Here is a 17,427-nt window from a genome sequence, read left to right on the forward strand (position 1 = left end):
CCCTCTTTCTTCAAGGTCAAATCCCACCTTTGTTTTAGGGGTTGTGAACAATAGTGGGGTGAGAGACGATGAAACCCCTGTTTCTGGGTGCTTCCTGTGAGCCAGACACTGTCACGTACTCTGAATATTCTCATTTTTTGTTTCTTTTTAAAATTTTTTAATTAATTAATTTTTACGTATTTATTGGTCTGCACCAGGTCTTAGCTGTGGCATGCAGGATCTAGTTCCCTGACCAGGGATGAAACCTGGGACCCCCGGATTGGAAGTGCAGAGTCTCAGCCACTGGACCACCAGGGAAGTCCCTGAAGAGTCTCCTTCTTTGTTGAAGCCGTCTCATTAGCCAAATCCCACGCTTCCTCAAGGTCAGCTCCAGGCCGTCCTTCTCTTCCACTGTAGCTCTCCTCTGGCCAGAGTGTGCACGCTAGTTTCTCACTGTGTCCCCTCCCATACCCCACTCATGTACCGTTAAATGGGCATGGGGTCCCGTCTACCTCTTCCAGTGCTGCCCGTGCACATCGCTCAGCTGCTCACACAGAGCTGGGGCTGCAGTTCTGGAAGCCTCAACACTCTGTGTTTGGACTGTCAGGGTCTGGTCGGAACTCCACGCCCTATGGTGCCTCCGTGTCCTCATCTCTGACACTGCCTAACAGGATGGCTTCACCAAGGCATGAGACCTACCAGAGCTGGCGACAGCGGCTGGCACACAGGAAGTCCCCACAGGAAGGAAGCGGTTACACCCTCCCTCACCTCAACAACTTCCACACCCCTGAAGCCCTGACCCTACTCCCAAACTTCACACATTTTGCCTTAAAACTTGTTCCTTGGTTCTTCTCTCTCTTGGCCCTTACAAAAAAGTCTGGTTCTTTCCTAGAAACCTCTTGCACCCCCTCCCCTTTCTTCCATGGCTCCTCCTCCTTCCTATACATCTTCTAAACATAGCTCATAACAGCCACTCTAGTGTTCTTGCTTGGAGAATTCCATGGACAGAGTAGCCTGGCAGGTTACCATCCATGTGGTCACAGTGAGTTGGACATGACTGTGTAACTAACACTTTCATTTTTCACTGAGCATCTACTGTAAATCTGACACTGTTCCACATGCTTTATTCCTGTTAACTCATTTTGTCTTCACAGTAACCCTATGAGCTCTGTGCCATCATGGCCTCCATTTACAGAAGAGGAAATCAAGGCACAGGACAGCGAGGAGACTTGCCCCAAATCACAGCTACTGGTGACAAAGGCATAATGTGGACATATCACCCTCTAAATGTCTAAGATGGATCTTGTCATCCTTCGTCACTAGCTAGGGATTTTCCTCAACTATCCCAGTGGTTCCACTAACATCTTAGACCTGGTGTTTCCTAACATGACTGTCAAACTATCAGCAAATCCTGTAATTTAGGATGACTGCCTCTTGCCTGTAGTGAGCGTGATTAGTCCACGTCAGCCATGGATGACTCTTTGCAACCCTATGGATTGTTGTCCACCAGGCTCCTCTGTCCATGGGATTCTCCAGGTAAGAATACTGGAGTGGGTTTCCATGCCCTCCTCCCGGGATCTGGTGTTTAAATGCTTCTGTGTGTTTTCTGGTCCCAGCCAGGGCCACCTTCCAGGTTCACCCACCCCAAGTCCCACTCCTAGAAGCCAGGTGTCCCACTGACTCAAGTATGCCCCCCTTCCCCACATTCTCCTCTGGGCCCTGCCTAGCACAGCCTTCCTCCTTCGCTGGCTTATCTGAATCTACCCATCCTTCCAACCCTCAACTCCACTGAAAAGGTTTTTACCAAAATGAGGGTCAGTACCGCACAGTTTGGAGCATCCAATCATTTCATGTCTTTGTTTCAACTTCTCAAAACGTGAGTCCCTGGAAGGCAGGGACATGTGGGGTTGTTCTGGGTGCTTCCTGTTTGTGGTGCTGCCCTGACCCATGGCAGTGAGCTACAGTCTACAGGACAGAGGCTGGTCTTCAAGCCACCGTACCGTATCACGACATCAAACTGGTTCAGGGCATGGCCCAGCTCCAGTCCGTGGAGGATCCCGCCGCTTCCGATGACCACACAACGCTTGCAGCTCTTGGCTCTCAAGTGTTCAGGAAAGTCAAGCTCTGGCAAGAGTTCCAAGAGGGTCTGGACTTTCCCAGAGAACTTGCGGAATCCGAAAGGAGGGTCGTACTTGTACTCAGCCTCGCTCTCCGCGGGAACCTTCGTCACGAACGGTGGCAGGTCCAAGCTGTACCTGCTCCCAAAGAGCTGTGCCATCGATCTCTTGGCAAACTGGGGCCGGCACTCCTTCTGCAGGACTTGCTGGGCGTACTGCTGGGCTCTCTGGAATGAAGCACACAGACCTGCGTGTCAAAGGCTTGCAGGCATTAGAAGTACACTCTGACAGGTGACACTTGGCCCTGCGGTGTTTGATGTAGCTCCCTTGTGGATGACTAACTTGTAACACAAAACAACTGCATATAAGAGTTAGTTTATGGGCCTTTCCTGGTGGCCCAGTGGTTAAGAATCCTCCTGCCAATGCAGGGGATGAGGGTTCAATCCCTGGTCCAGTAAGATTTCACTTGTCAAGAGGAAATGAAGCATGGGGGCCATGACTACGGAGCCCATGCTCTAGAGCCCACGAGCTACAACTACGGAGCCCATGCTCTAGAGCCCATGAGCTACAACTACAGAGCCTATCCTTTAGATCCCGAGAGCCACAACTACTGAGCCTAAGCACTGTAACTACTAAAGCCCTTGTGCCTGGAGCCTGTGCTCTGTAACAAGAGAAACCACCGCAAGGAGAAGCTCTCGATGGCAACTAGAGAGAAGTCCCCACTCTCTGTGGCTACAGAAAGCCCATGTGCAGCAACAAAGATCCAGCACCACCAAAAATAAATAAACTTTTAAAAATACTTTAAAAAGAGTCAATTTATGCTAGACGTTTCAGAGGAAAATCTAGGAGAACCACATGAAAAGGAGATAAACTCAATTAAGATGTTTCGTTGTATGAGGGAAACAGGAAGGCCCCCACCTCCCACCCTTCCGGCCTAGCTCGTTCACATAAATCCGGGGTTCAAAAAGGTGTTTAAGATTTTATTTTTTAAAAATCTTCTCAGAAGATTTCATGGTTCATAAAACCCTGACACGTGCTATAACACAGATGAACCTCAAAGATCATCGAAATAAGCCAGTCTCAAAAAGACAAGTACTGTAGAACTCTACTTGTAGCGTATCTAATGTAGTCAAATTCACAGAAATAGAAAGAATGGTGGTTTCTATTCTATTCTAGAATAGACTGGTGATTACTAGGGGCTGGGGGGAGGGGATAGTTTCATTTTAGCAAGATGGAAATGTTCCAGTGTGAATATATTTAACAGGACTAAACTACATTCAAAAATAATAAATATGGTAAATTTTAAATTAAATTTAAACTTTATGGTTTTTTTTAAACCACAGTTTAAAAGAAAAAAGATTCCTAGGGACTTCTCTGGTGGTCCAATGGTTAAGACTCTATGCTCCCAGTGCAGGGCGCCTGGGTTTAGTCCCTGATTGGAGAACTAAGATCCCACATGCCGCATAGCGTAGCCAGAAGAGAGAGAGAAAAAAAAAAAAGAATTCCTGTTTCAGGTTCCTATCTAGTGGGATGAAAAAGAAGATTATTTATCAGTTAGGGTAACGAGCTTCACAGCATGGAATGGAAACTAGGTGTAACCTGCAACTTTGTCCTGTCAACAAAAAAACTGCCTTGGTTTTGTATACAATTTTCCCTGCAAAGTTAATGTTTTGCATCAACAAGAAATGACTGCTGAAGGCCAAGTACACTAGCCTGGCTGAAGGCAGCTGGACACGAACAAACGTGGAATAAATGGCCACTCAGCCCACAGTCTGCCCTTTGGCTCAGTCTGGCCAAAGGCTGCCTTGGGCCCATCTGGCAGGAACTTCTCCTTCATCACTGAGCTCCGTGTTCTCGTAACTACACGCCGCAGCCTTGGCCATGCCTTATCCCTCCTTCCATCAAACTGCATGTGCGCGTGCACGCGTGTGTGTGTATGTGTGTGTGTGTGTGGTCCTCTATTTGCTGGGATATTTATTTTTAGTATTGAACATGTCCTTTGAACCGTGTCAGTACTCTTACGCGGATTATTATTGCTGTATACAGTTCTAAATGTTTGCCTCCACTATGTTTTTTTCTCAAAGTCCTGTCTGATTTTTGCATGATAAAATTTTTGTAGAAACAACGATTCTCTGCATATAGCAGAACCCCCTCCCTATTTTTAAAATCACCGCTTCAGAAAGTTATTATTCTGGAAAGAGCACATTGTTTGTATCTTTTATATCTTGAGGATCTGGCCTCACACCTGGAGAAGGGAAGTGATGTTCTTGGAGCCTCGGACAATGCTGCAGACATGGTCACAGTCTAAGGACACCTCGCAAGATGGTCCTGTCTTCACTTTGTAGGCTCAGGGTGGTTCACCCGGAAGGAAACACCTGAGCCGGCAGGTCACCTAGTCTGATCCCCTCCCAGGCTCTGATGATCCTAGCCTCTGTCCACAGAGAGCAGCTGACAATCACCATTGGGAGCAAGAGTTTGAACTGGCATCTTGGTAAGCAATCAGTGAGAAAGCCAAGCAAGAAGCCAGCTGTGACCCAAGAAAACCCCAAATGGAGGCCTCACCATGACCACGCCTCCAAGTTCAGTGACACTCCGCAACCACTGGCACTTAACGCCGGACTGTGCGGGCAGGGCAAGCAGAGGGACCATGGGTAATGTACCCACTTGTCTCTAGACCCCAGGCCTGAGGGTTATTAACAACAGTTTTTAGAGAACAAAAGGTCTAATTCTTCACTACAGAAGCATATCCCAAGCATCTTGTTTTACAAATCTTCTGGGATAAAAGAGAACATCAGAAAAGTACCAGGAGACAGAAGCCTCATGACTGACCCAGGACCAGAGAGAGAGGTTAGGTGATGGAGTTGGAGACCTGAGCATGACTCTTCCGGCCACCGAACTTTCTCTTTAATTTGAAAGGAGTGAAATTTCCATTCTGGCAGAGAGTCCCATCTCAGGCTTCAAAGTGAATTTTCTAAACCATGAGCAGAGCACCTTCTGATGGTGACCCCTCCTGTCCCTCATTCATAGCAGGGGCAATAAATCCATCCCAGCGACCATGTTCTCAGTGCCACTGGAAATGGCCGAAACCACAGCAATTCCTTTTCCTCTTTTGTTTCCATTTGTTGAAACGTGTTGTAACCCGTCCCACAAAAGTCTCAGCCTCCCTTCTTCCTCTTCCTGGCTTCAAAGCTTAGAAGAAAAATGCCCGGGGAGGACAGCTCGCCTTGCAGAGCTGCAGTCAAGACCGGAAGCATCACAACCTTCCTCTTCCCTGCTGCAGACAGTGCCAAAGCTGGGAGCCAGCACAGGCTGGTGAGGAAGGACAGGAGTCTGGCTGACATCCGTCCCAAATGGGGTCCATCACCAAGCAGAGGGCTGGACTCTCTCACAGACACAGGAAGCCCCTTTGCTCCTGATCAACACAGGGACACAGGAGACTCAGCTTCTCAAAGACTTGCAGGCTAAGTTTGCTGACTGCCCATGACTGAGAATAAACAGATGCCAGGCAGCTTCAGTTGTCAATGACATAGCCATTTGCCATGGAAACCCACAAAGTGAGAATCCACAGAGGGATATTAAAAAATGAATGTTCTTCAGTAGAATCTCCATGTTCGGTTCTACCCCATAATTTTTAGGACAGTCCTTCTCAGAAATATAGGTAAGTGGAATAATTCTGAGTAAAAGGCAATGTTTTATTTATCGATTTAAACCCAAGACAGGGAACAGCATTTGGGTTGGAGGGGGAGGGTCTGAGATCTGGAGCTGACCGGACATGTGTGGGAACCCAACTCAGCCACAGATCACATGAACCAAAGGTGTGGGTTACGTTATGAAACTTTCACTTCTGTGTTTGTAAACTCTGGCTTAACTCCCACAGGTTAGCTGTCTTTAGCTTTTACCTGTTAAAGACAGAAAAATCTGAATAACCAAGTCACAGAGAGAATAGCATGATAAAATCTCAACCAGCCAATGGTTGCCTGGGGCTGGTACTGAGGGTAGGGACTGGCCACAGAAGGGGTGACAGGGAATTAACGTGTGAGGAAATGTTCTCAATGGGATTGTGGTGATGGAGGTATAACTATAAACTTACTAGATGCTCCTTCTAGAACTAACACTCAGAAAAGATGCCCTTTTCATCACAGGGGACTGGAATGCAAAAGTAGGAAGAGACACCTGGAGTAACAGGCAAATTTGGCCTTGGAATACAAAACGAAGCAGGGCAAAGGCTAACAGAATTTTGCCAAGAGAACGCACTGGTCATAGCAAACACCCTCTTCCAACAAAACAAGAGAAGACTCTACACATGGACATCACCAGACAGTCAATACTGAGATCAGATTACATTCTTTGTAGCCAAAGATGGAGAAGCTCTATACAGTCAGCAAAAAGAAGACTGGGAGCTGACTGTGGCCCAGATCATGAATTCCTTATTGCAAAATTCAGACTTAAATTGAAGAAAATAGGGAAAACCACTAGACCATTCAGGTATGACCTAATCAAATCTCTCACGATCATACAGTGACAGTGACAAATAGACTCAAGGGATTAGGTCTGATAGACAGATTGCCTGAAGAACTATGGACAGAGGTTCGTGACATTGTACAGGACCATTCCCAAGGAAAAGAAATGCAAAAAGGCAAAATGGTTGTCTGAGGAGGCCTTACAAATAGCTGAGAAAAGAAGAGAAGTGAAAGGCAAAGGAGAAAAGAAAAAATAGACCCATTTGAATCCAGAGTTCCAAAGAATAACAAGGAAAGATAAGAAAGCTTTCCTCAGTGATCAATGCAAAGAAATAGAGGAAAACAACAGAATAGGAAATACTACAGATCTCTTCAAGAAAATTAGAGATACCAAGGGAACATTTCATGCAAAATGGGCACAATTACAGACCTAACAGAAGCAGAAGATATTAAGAAGAGGTGGCAAGAATATACAGAAGAACTATACAAAAAAAGACGTTCAGTTCAGTTCAGTCGCTCAGTCGTGTCTGACTCTTTGCGACCCCATGAATTGCAGCACACCAGGCCTCCCTGTCCATCACCAGCTCCCAGAGTTTACCCAAACTCATGTCCATCAAGTTGGTGATGCCATCCAGCCATCTCACCCTCCGTCATCCCCTTCTCCTCCTGCCCCCAATCCCTCCCAGCATCAGGGTCTTTTCCAATGAGTCAACTTTAATGACCCAGATAACGACAATTGTGTGATCACTTACCTAGAGCCAGACATCCTGGAATGTGTAGTCAAGTGGGCCTTAGGAAGCATCACTATGAACAAAGTTAGTGGATGTGATGGAATTCTAGTTGAGCTATTTCAAATCCTAAGAGATGATGCTGTGAAAGTGCTACACTCAATATGCCAGCAAATTTGGAAAACTCAGCAGTGGCCACAGGATTGGAAAAGGTCAGTTTTCATTCCAGTGTTAAAGAACATTCAAACTACTGCACAAGTGCACTCATTTCACACGCTAGCAAAGTAATGTTCAAAATTCTCCAAGCTAGGCTTAAACAGTACATGAACTGTGAACTTCCAGATGTTCAAGCTGGATTTAAAAAGGCAGAGGAACCAGAGATCAAATTGCCAACATCCACTGGATCATCAAAAAAGCAAGAGAATTCCAGAAAAACGTATACTTCTGCTTTATTGACTATGCCAAAGCCTTTGTATGGATCACAACAAACTGTGGAAAATTCTTCAAGAGATGGGAATACCAGACCTGCCTCCTAAGAAATCTGTACGCAGGTCAAGAAGCAACAGTTAGAACCAGACATGGAAAAATGGACTGGTTCCAAATTGGGAAAGGAGTACGTGAACGCTGTATATGGTCACCCTGCTTATTTAACTTATATGCAGAGTACATCATGAGAAATGCTGGGCTGAATGAAGCACAAGCTGGAATCAAGACTGCCGGGAGAAATATCCAATATCAATAACACTCCTCCAACTGGGTGCCTAAAAGGAGAATGAGTAAGTCTTATGACATGTATATTTTATCAAAAGACACTGTTAAGAAGAAAACAATCAGAAGATCCGGATCTAGACTCAGTTCCAGATCTCTTTATCACAGTGGTGTTGTTCAGTCACTGAGTTGTGTCCAACTTTTTGCAGCATGTCAGGCTTCCCTGTCCTTCACCATCTCCCTGAATTTGCTCAAACTCATGTACGTGAGGCCATCCAACCATTTCATCCTCTGTTGCCCCCTTCTCTTGATCTCAATCTTCCCCAGCATCAGGATCTTTTCCAGTGAGTTAGCTCCTCACATCAGGTGGCCAAAGAATTGGAGCTTCAGCATCAGTCTTTCCAATGAATATTCAGGACTGATTTCCTTTAGGATTGACTGGTTTGATCTCCCTGCTATCATAGTATAAACTTGGTTAAAGCATGAGCTGGAGGTCTAGGCTTCAGTTTCCTCACCTCTACGAGGCTACTGAATGATGGTCAGGGGGAAAAGTAAGGACACCAGGGAGAGAAGGACCAGTTTGGAAGTATGAATGCCTGGACTGATTTAAAACTCAGCCCAGGGTTACTCTGCTTACTTCGTTTTTTTTTTGGCTGCACTGTGTGGCATTTAAGAACTTAGTTTCCTGACCAGGGATCAAACCCAGGCCCTCTGCCGTGGAATCATGGAGTCCTAATCACTGGACCACTAGGGAATACTCTGCTTACTTTAGATATGTGAGTGTGGGTCTACGGAGTCAGAGCAAAGCATAAACTTAGCCTTGATGAACAGCCCAGAATGCAGTCCCCAGGGTGATGATGTATGGTTGTTAGTTCCTAAGAGAAGGCCAAGTTCAAAATGGTGCTACCATGTGGCCCCAACCTAAATTGATATGACTGTGACCTTGTCTCTCTTCAAATATCTCTTAAGTGCAACTTGGCACCTGTACCATACTCAAACTGTTCTAGCAACCCTGAAGACACCACCGTCAGTCTTTTTGCACAAGTTGCATATTAAGTTCAGTTCAGTTGCTCAAGTCCAACTCTTTGCGACCCCGTGAATCACAGCACCCCAGGCCTCCCTGTCCATCACCAACTCCCGGAGTTCACTCGTACTCATGTCCATCGAGTCGGTGATGCCATCCAGCCATCTCATTCTCTGTTGTCCCCTTCTCCTCCTGCCCCCAATACCTCCCAGCATCAGAGTCTTTTCCAGTGAGTCAACTCGTCGCATAAGGTGGCCAAAGTATTGCAGTTTCAGCTTCAACATCAGTCCTTCAAATGAACACCCAGGACTGATCTCCTTTAGAATGGACTGGTTGGATCTCCTTGCAGTCCAAGGGACTCTCAAGAGTCTTCTCCAACACCACGGTTCAAAAGCATCAATTCTTCAGCGATCAGCTTTCTTCACAGTCCAACTCTCACATCCATACATGACCACTGGAAAAACCATAGCCTTGACAAGACGAACCTTTGTTGGCAAAGTAATGTCTCTGCTTTTTAATATGCTATCTAGGTTGGTCATAACTTTCCTTCCAAGGAGTAAGCGTCTTTTAATTTCATGGCTGCAATCAGCATCCGCAGTGATTTTGGAACCCAAAAAAATAAAGTCTGACACTGTTTCCACTGAAGTGATGGGACCAGATGCCATGATCTTTGTTTTCTGGATGTTGAGCTTCAAGCCAACCTTTTCACTCTCCTCTTTCACTTTCCTCAAGAGGCTTTTGAGTTCCTCTTCACTTTCTGCCATAAGAGTGGTGTCATCTGCATAGCGGAGGTTATTGATATTTCTCCTGGCAATCTTGATTCCAGCTTGTGCTTCTTCCAGCTCAATGTTCCTCATGATGTACTCTGCATATGAGTTAAATAAGCAGAGTGACAGTATACAGCCTTGACATACTTCTTTTCCTGTTTGGAACCAGTCTGTTGTTCCATGTCCAGTTCTAACTGTTGATTCCTGACCTGCATATAGGTTTCTCAACAGGCAGGTCAGGTGGTCTGGTATTCCCATCTCTTTCAGAATTTTCCACAGTTTGTTGTGATCCACACAGTCAGTGGCTTTGGCATAGTCAATAAAGCAGAAATAGATGTTTTTCTGGAACTCTCTTGCTTTGTCCATGATCCAGTGGATGTTGGCAATTTGATCTCTGGTGCTTCTGCCTTTTCTAAAACCAGCTTGAACATCTGGAAGTTCACAGTTCATGTATTGCTGAAGCCTGGCTTGGAGAATTTTGAGCATGACTTTACTAGCATGTGAGATGAGTGCAATTGTGCGGTAGTTTGAGCATTCTTTGGCATTGCCTTTCTTTGGGATTGGAATGAAGACTGACCTTTTCCAGTCCTGTGGCCACTGCTGAGTTTTCCAAATTTGCTGGCATATTGAGTGCAGCACTTTCACAGCATCATCTTTCAAGATTTGAAATAGCTCAACTGGAATTCCATCACCTCCACTAGCTTTGTTCGCAGTGATGCTTCCTAAGGCCCACTTGACTTCACATTCCAGGATGTCAGGCTCTAGGTGAGTGATCACGCCATTGTGATTTTCTTGGTCATGAAGATCTTTTTTGTACAGTTCTTCTGTGTATTCTTGGCACCTCTTCTTAATATCTTCTGCTTCTGTTAGGTCCATACCATTTCTGTCCTTTATCGAGCCCATCTTTGCATGAAATGTTCCCTTGGTATCTCTAATTTTCTTGAAGAGATCTCTAGTCTTTCCTATTTTGTTGTTTTCCTCTATTTCTTTGCATTGATCGCTGAGGAAGGCTTTCTTAGCCACACTTCTGCTGTACTCATACTGGCAGAATGTAACCAGATGTTCAGAGTCCAGTGGGGTTGCTGGCCTTGCAAGCTGCTTAATGTCATCAACAAAGCTAACAGGGCCCCCTCACATGACACTGAGATCTTCTGCTGATACACAACCATAATCATCAGATTCATCCAAGTGCTCTCGGTAGGAATGGTCAGTCTCCACCAAAGCCTGGACACAGAGATTTCTCTGTAGGGAGCTCATTCTGAATACCACCTCCCAGCCATTCACACCAGACATTTTCCCGTCCACTTCCTCTTCATAATGGGGACTTAGAGGGTTTCTCTTCCTGTTTAGTGATGTGGGACCAGATATCAAATTTAGGAGCTGCCCAGAGTCTAGTCAAAACTATGGTTTTTCCCATAGTCATGTATGCATGTGAGAGCTGGACCATAAAAAAGGCTGAGGGTTGAAGAATGTATGTTTTCGAACTGTGGTGCTGGAGAAGACTCTTGAGAGTCCCTTGGACAGCAAGAAGATCAAATCAGTCAATCCTAATGGAAATCAACCTAAATATTCATTGGAAAGACTGATGGCTGAAGCTGAATCTCTTATACTTTGGCCGCCTGAGGTGAAGAGCCAGCTCACTGGAAAAGACCCTGATGTTGGGAAAGACTGAGGGCAGGAGAAGAAGGGGGCAACAGAGGATGAGATAGTTGGATGGCATCATCAAGGCAATGGACATAAGTTTGAGCAAACACCGGGAAATAGTGAAGGTCAGGGAAACCTGACACACTGAAGTCCATGGGGTCGCAAAGAGTCAGGACTGAGCGACTGAACAACAACAGAGTGGAAATCAAGGTTTTTCCTGCTCTGGTCCTGTCTCCTTTCAGTCTCATACTCTGCTATTCCCCACCCGACATCCTTAGCAGCATCCAGCTCTTGCTGTTTCTCTCCTTGGCCATGTTTGCTGAGAAGCGTGCTTTTCGGCACAGTCATGACCACCGTGAGAAGTAGGGCATTTTAACAGAGTCAACAGCGCTAACATTTAAAAAAGTGTCAAGTAATAGAATAAAAGATACCCCTCATCTCACCATGATTAGAGGAGGTTTTCACTTTCTACTTTTTAAATTTCCAAACTGAGACTTGAACAAACCTGTTTGAGTTACACAACCATATCCCTATTCCTTCTCCTTTCCACACAATTATGGGGCACTTTCTAATTGGAAAAGATAATGATCTTTTAGAAGTCTTTCAGAACTGGGTTGAGGTGGCTGGCCCCTTGGACTGCCTCCTGGGTCTCCATTTCCTGTCCCTTCCTCTTCCGGGAATCGTAGTGTCATCATCCCTTCTCCAGCAGGCAGTGGGGCTTGGGAGGCTGACCCTGCCCATTAGGTACCCCGCCCCCTCCACCCCTGCTCAAAGACTAGTCAGGAATCCTTACTGAAGCCAACTGGGACAGGGCACTAGCACCCATGAGAGGCTGTTACTGGTTCAACAGTGAATTTAAGTTTAAAACTGGCCCCACCAGCCTAAAGGGGGAATTCATGTTGCATGGCTTAGGGGGAAGAGGAAGGAGAGCTTTATTTCTGTCTACTGGGAATTATGAAGAGTCAAAGAGGAAGTATCTGTCTTATTCTTCGAAGGAATATTATATATATTGTATATTACTGTAGGGGCTTCCCAGGTGGCGGGAGTGATAAAGGACCCACCCGCCAATGCATGAGACGTTAAAGATGCGGGTTCAATTCCTGGGTTGGGAAGATCCCCTGGAGGAGAACATGACAATCCATTCCAGTATCCTTGTCTGGATAATCCCATGAACAGAGGAACCTGGTGGGCTACAGTCCATAGTGTCATAGAGTCGGACACGACTACAGAGACTGAGCATGCACACACGCATATTACTGCTAAGTCCTCAAAGAACTGCCTGTTAAAACTTAACCATGGATTTTCTGTACAATCTGGAGCTCAAAGAGGAGACATTACCCTGTGGTTCATGTAACCTCTCTCCTTCCTCTGGAGTTTAATACAGCTCAGTAATAAAAAGACAAATAACCCAGTTAAAAATCAGGTGGAGAATCTGAATAGACTTTTCTCCTTAGAAGATCTACAACTTAATTGTAGATTAAGGGTTTTGTTTTTTTTTTTTTTTGTGCCTGATACAGGCAGGGCTGGGATGGTGGGGTGACACAGGGGCTGAAGAGACTGCCAGGAACCAAGTCATGCTGCCGGGATGAACTGAGTCAGCAAACGTCTGAGGAAAGAAACAGCAGGAAAGAAAGGCCCCATGATCAGCAAGACTCCTGAGACACAACGGTTCTACACAAGCCATGTGTGCATTTATTAATTACGCTCTTTTCAAGTTCATGTTTATACCTGTTTGTCCCACAAAAATATCTGAGGCACTTCCAAGCATATACAGATTAGAAATACATGAGTAAAAGCCAGAACTAGAAAAGGGGCTCTGTGCCGGTTATCTTACTGGACTCTGATCACTCCATTTCACAGATGATGTTATCGGTACCCCACAGCTGAGAAAATGGGGACTCCAGGGTTCAATCTCTGGGTCGTAAAGATCCCCTGGAGGAGGGCATGACAGCCCATTCCAGTATTCTTGTCTGGAGAATCCCATGGACAGAGAAGCCTGGCGGGCTGCAATGGTCCAAGGGGTCACAAAGAGTCGGACACGACTGAAGCAACTTAGCAGGCATGCACACCAAACAAATTAAGTTACTTGCCCAAGGTCTCACTGTAATTGAGTGGCATTTAGATTGGAAACCAGCTCAAAGTTTAAGCGCTCTGCTCTCTTCATCACACTACCTATAACTTCTGGCTTCTTCTTTGTGGACACACTCTAGCCAGGCAAGGAGCAGAGTCATCAGGAGCCTGCACTCTGAAACCACACTGCTGGGTCCAAGCCCTGACTTGAGCACTCAGGTAACCTTAGACAGGTTACTTAATCTTGCTGTTCCTACATATCCTCAGCTATCAGATGGGGTGATAATAATACCTTTATCTCCAGGACTATAATGAGGGTCAAATGAACTTCTATTGTAAAATCATTTTTAGAACAGCTCCACAGTATATGCACTTCCCAGGTGATGAAGTGGTAAAGAATCCACCTGCCAACTCAGGATGTGCAAGAGACGTGGGTTCAATCTCTGGGTTAGGAGGATCCCCTGGAAAAGGAAATGGTAACCCACTCCAGCATTCTCACTTAGAAAATTTCACGGACAGAGGAGCCTGGTAAGCTACAATCCATCAGGTCACAAAGAGTCACAGACATGACTGAGCACACACACACACACACACATACACACACACACATACACACACACACAATATACTAGATTAACTAAACTAGCTAACTAAACTAATCATCATGTGAAATGCTGGGCTGGATGAAGCACAAGCTGAAATCAAGATTGCCAGGAGAAATATCAATAACTTCAGATATGCAGATGACAGCACCCTTTTGGCAGAAAGCGAAGAGGAACTAAAGGGCCTCATGATGAAAGTGAAAAGAGGAGGGTGAAAAAGCTGGCTTAAAACTTAACATTCATAAAAACAAAGATCATGGATCCAGTCCCATCATTTCACAGCGAATAGATAGGAAACAATGGAAACAGTGCCAGACTTTATTTTCTTGGGCTCCAAAATCACTGCAGATGGTGACTGCAGCCATGAAATTAAAAGACGCTTGTCCTTGGAAGAAAAGCTATGACCAACCTAGACAGCATATTAAAAAACCAGAGACGTTACTTTGCCAACAAATGTTGGCATAGTCAGTATTATGGTCTTTCCAGTAGTCATGTGTGGATGTGAGAGTTGGACTATAAAGAAAGCTGAGTGCCAAAGAATGGATGCTTTTGAACTGTGGTGTTGGAGAAGACTCTTGAGAGTTCCTTGTACTGCAAGGAGATCCAACCAGTCAATCCTAAAGGAAATCAGTCCTGAATATTCATTGAAAGGACTGATGCTGAAGCTGATGCTCCAATACTTTGGCGACCTGATGAGAAGAACTGACTCACTGGAAAAGACCCTGATACTGGGAAAGATTGAAGGCAAGAGGAGAAGGGGATGAGAGAAGATGAGATGGTGGATGGCATCACTGACTCGATGGACACAAGCCTGAGCAAGCTCTGGGAGTTGGTGATGGACAGGGAAGCCTGGCGTGCTGCAGTCCATGGGGTCGCAAAGAGATGGACACAGCTGAGCGACTGAACTAAAACTAAGTGTGAACTTGGGCCAGCAGCTTAACCTCTCAGGGCTTCACCTGTAAGATGCAGAGAACACTGCATGACAATTAAATATAATTTAATTTATAAAGATAATATATGTAAAGCACCCATATGTGTCAGTCATTATTAATACCATGCTACTTTACTTAAAATCATCTCATCTTTAGTCCAGGGCTTAACATTCTCAGATAATTTGCAACTCAGTCAGCAGAATTAGCATTTAATATGACAATTGATTAAAAAAAAATACACATTGAAGGAAAAATCCTGAAATACAATGTGAAATCATTAAAACAAAAAAATTAAACACAGAAATGACAAACAATAGGAAAAGAATTTCTTCCTGATCTGCTTTAAGAACATGGACATTGAAACATCACAGCATATTAACTTCACAAACCCCCAGGCCATAGGCCAAAACCAGTCCATGATCTGTTAGAACTGGGCCACACGGCCGGAGGTGAGAAGCTGGCAAGCAAACAAAGCTTCATTTCTATTTACAGACGCTTCCCACTGCTCACCTTACTGCTTGAGCTCCGCCTCTGTCAGATCAGCAGTGATATTATAAATGTAATATGCTTGAATCATCCCAAAACTATCCCCATTCCCACCCCAGTCCATGGAAAAACTGTCTTCCACAAAACCCTGGTGCTCAAAACCTCCCCCCATGACTTCAGTGAATGCAGGAAGAACAATGAGGGTGAGGTGGGTGCTTTGAAGTGCAAAGGTTAAACCATTTCCCTTCTGCTTATAACTTCCATGAACATTCTTATAACACTTCAGAGATGATATTACTATTTAGGTATACACTTGGAAATATTCTAATTTAAACCACACTGATGGAATAGCTAACCTTTATGCGATCGGGATCCATGTAAGGCATTCTTTTCATGTCACATTCTTCAGTAGTATGATTTAGCTTGAGGATATAAAAAAGGATCCACGCTCCAAATACAAGCAGTGTACACCTAGACAAAAGATTAATGAGGCACAATGACGCTGTCATGGAATAATCAAGAGAGAACACGTGAAATAACTGAAAACCTAATCCAAACTGAGTTTGTCTGACGCGTGGCAAGAAAGTACAGCTTTTAAGATGACCTCGTAGGGCGGCATTTCTTATTTTCCTAACAAGATAAATGAGTCACTTATGACTGTCTTTGTTATAAACAAGTAAAGAAAAAATTTTGTTCTGCAAAGGTACCACAGTAAAATCTGAACTGGACTTCGAAAAATAATAACAATAAATTTTGAGCTACAGAATCTCAGCTTTGTTTGCTACTTTAAAATAGCCCTTCAAATTCTGTAAGATTCCACTTACATGAGATGAGCCTAGTCAAAACTACAGAAACAGAACCTAAAATGTTGGTTGCCAGGGGCTAGAGGAAGCGGAGGAGGGGGTAGTGTTTAATGGGTACAAAGGATCAAGTTTTTCAAGATAAAAAGAGTTCTGGAGGTGGATGGTGTGATGCTGTATAACAGTGTGAATGTACTTAATGCTGATGAAACTGTATACTTAGAAATGGTTAGGACAGTAAATCTAAGATATTTTACTATAATAAAAAAAATTCGGAGAAAATACTGTGAGCTCTTCCATAAAAAAAGAAAACAAACAATCTACTTATTATTCATTCTTCTAAAAAGTTATACCCAGAAACGAGACAGAATGAAAGACAGTACCACTAGTCACCTTGAAGACCACTTGTGAAAACAATTTTTAAAACTCTGACAAATTTTTTTAAAAAGCCTGATAAATTAAAAGTATTCTACAGTTTAAAATACACACACACACACTGGGAGAAAAGAACTGAGTTTAGTCCTGGTTCTGGAAATCTCATTCTTTCTGGCCAGGCCATGAGGCTTATGAGATCTTAGTTCCCCAGCCAGGGGCTGAACTTGGGGCCAGGCAGTGAAATGCCGAGTCCTAACTGCTGGACTGCCAGGGAATTCCTAAGAAATCTCATTTTACTAAGCTCCCCAAGGGTTACTGACAAAGTAAAGGCTAAAAAATTTTAAATCAAGTTTAAGAAGCACTCCTTTAAATAAGTTGTGTTATTGAAAAAACAAAGTGAAGGAATAACCTTAAAGGGAAAATAATCAATTTTTTAAAGAAAGGGACAGTTTAAAAAATAGAGCATCTAGCATAGGATACTGTATAAAATAGATGAGAAATATTTCCTAGTATCTGAGGATTATGACGCAAGAAAGTATCACTGGGAAGTGGGAGGTGATGTATGTGTAATTATGGCTGATTTGCACTATTGTATGGCAGAAACTAACACAACATTGTAAAGCAACTTTCCTCCAATTTAAAAACAAATTTTAAAAAAAGACTTCTTGATTCTCATTTCAATAGAGTCCATCATGAAACCTGAACAAGTATCTTAATTCTTCTGTGGTATCAAAT

At 44.3% G+C, this 17,427-nt stretch overlaps 1 protein-coding gene across 7 annotated transcripts in view; it reads right to left on the reverse strand.

Annotated features, from left to right (window-relative positions):
- Nucleotides 1–17,427, reverse strand: part of ST3GAL5 (ST3 beta-galactoside alpha-2,3-sialyltransferase 5) — a 63,491-nt gene that overhangs the window by 11,742 nt on the left and 34,322 nt on the right. For 5 of the 7 annotated variants that reach the window (XM_055399394.2, XM_055399391.2, XM_055399392.2 and 2 more), the window contains 2 exons: nucleotides 15,874–15,988; nucleotides 1,980–2,323 (listed from right to left, as the gene is read on the reverse strand). In XM_055399394.2, coding sequence (XP_055255369.1) covers nucleotides 1,980–2,323; nucleotides 15,874–15,988 — 459 coding nt within the window. Of the gene's footprint in view, nucleotides 1–1,783; nucleotides 1,934–1,979; nucleotides 2,324–15,873; nucleotides 15,989–17,427 lie in introns of those variants that run through there. The other 2 variants (XM_088841343.1, XM_088841344.1) reach the window with 2 other exon arrangements.

Source organism: Moschus berezovskii, chromosome 11, assembly GCF_049115385.1.
Source record: "Moschus berezovskii isolate FMDL1 chromosome 11, NW_MosBer_1.0, whole genome shotgun sequence".
NCBI classification, from domain to species: domain Eukaryota; kingdom Metazoa; phylum Chordata; class Mammalia; order Artiodactyla; family Moschidae; genus Moschus; species Moschus berezovskii.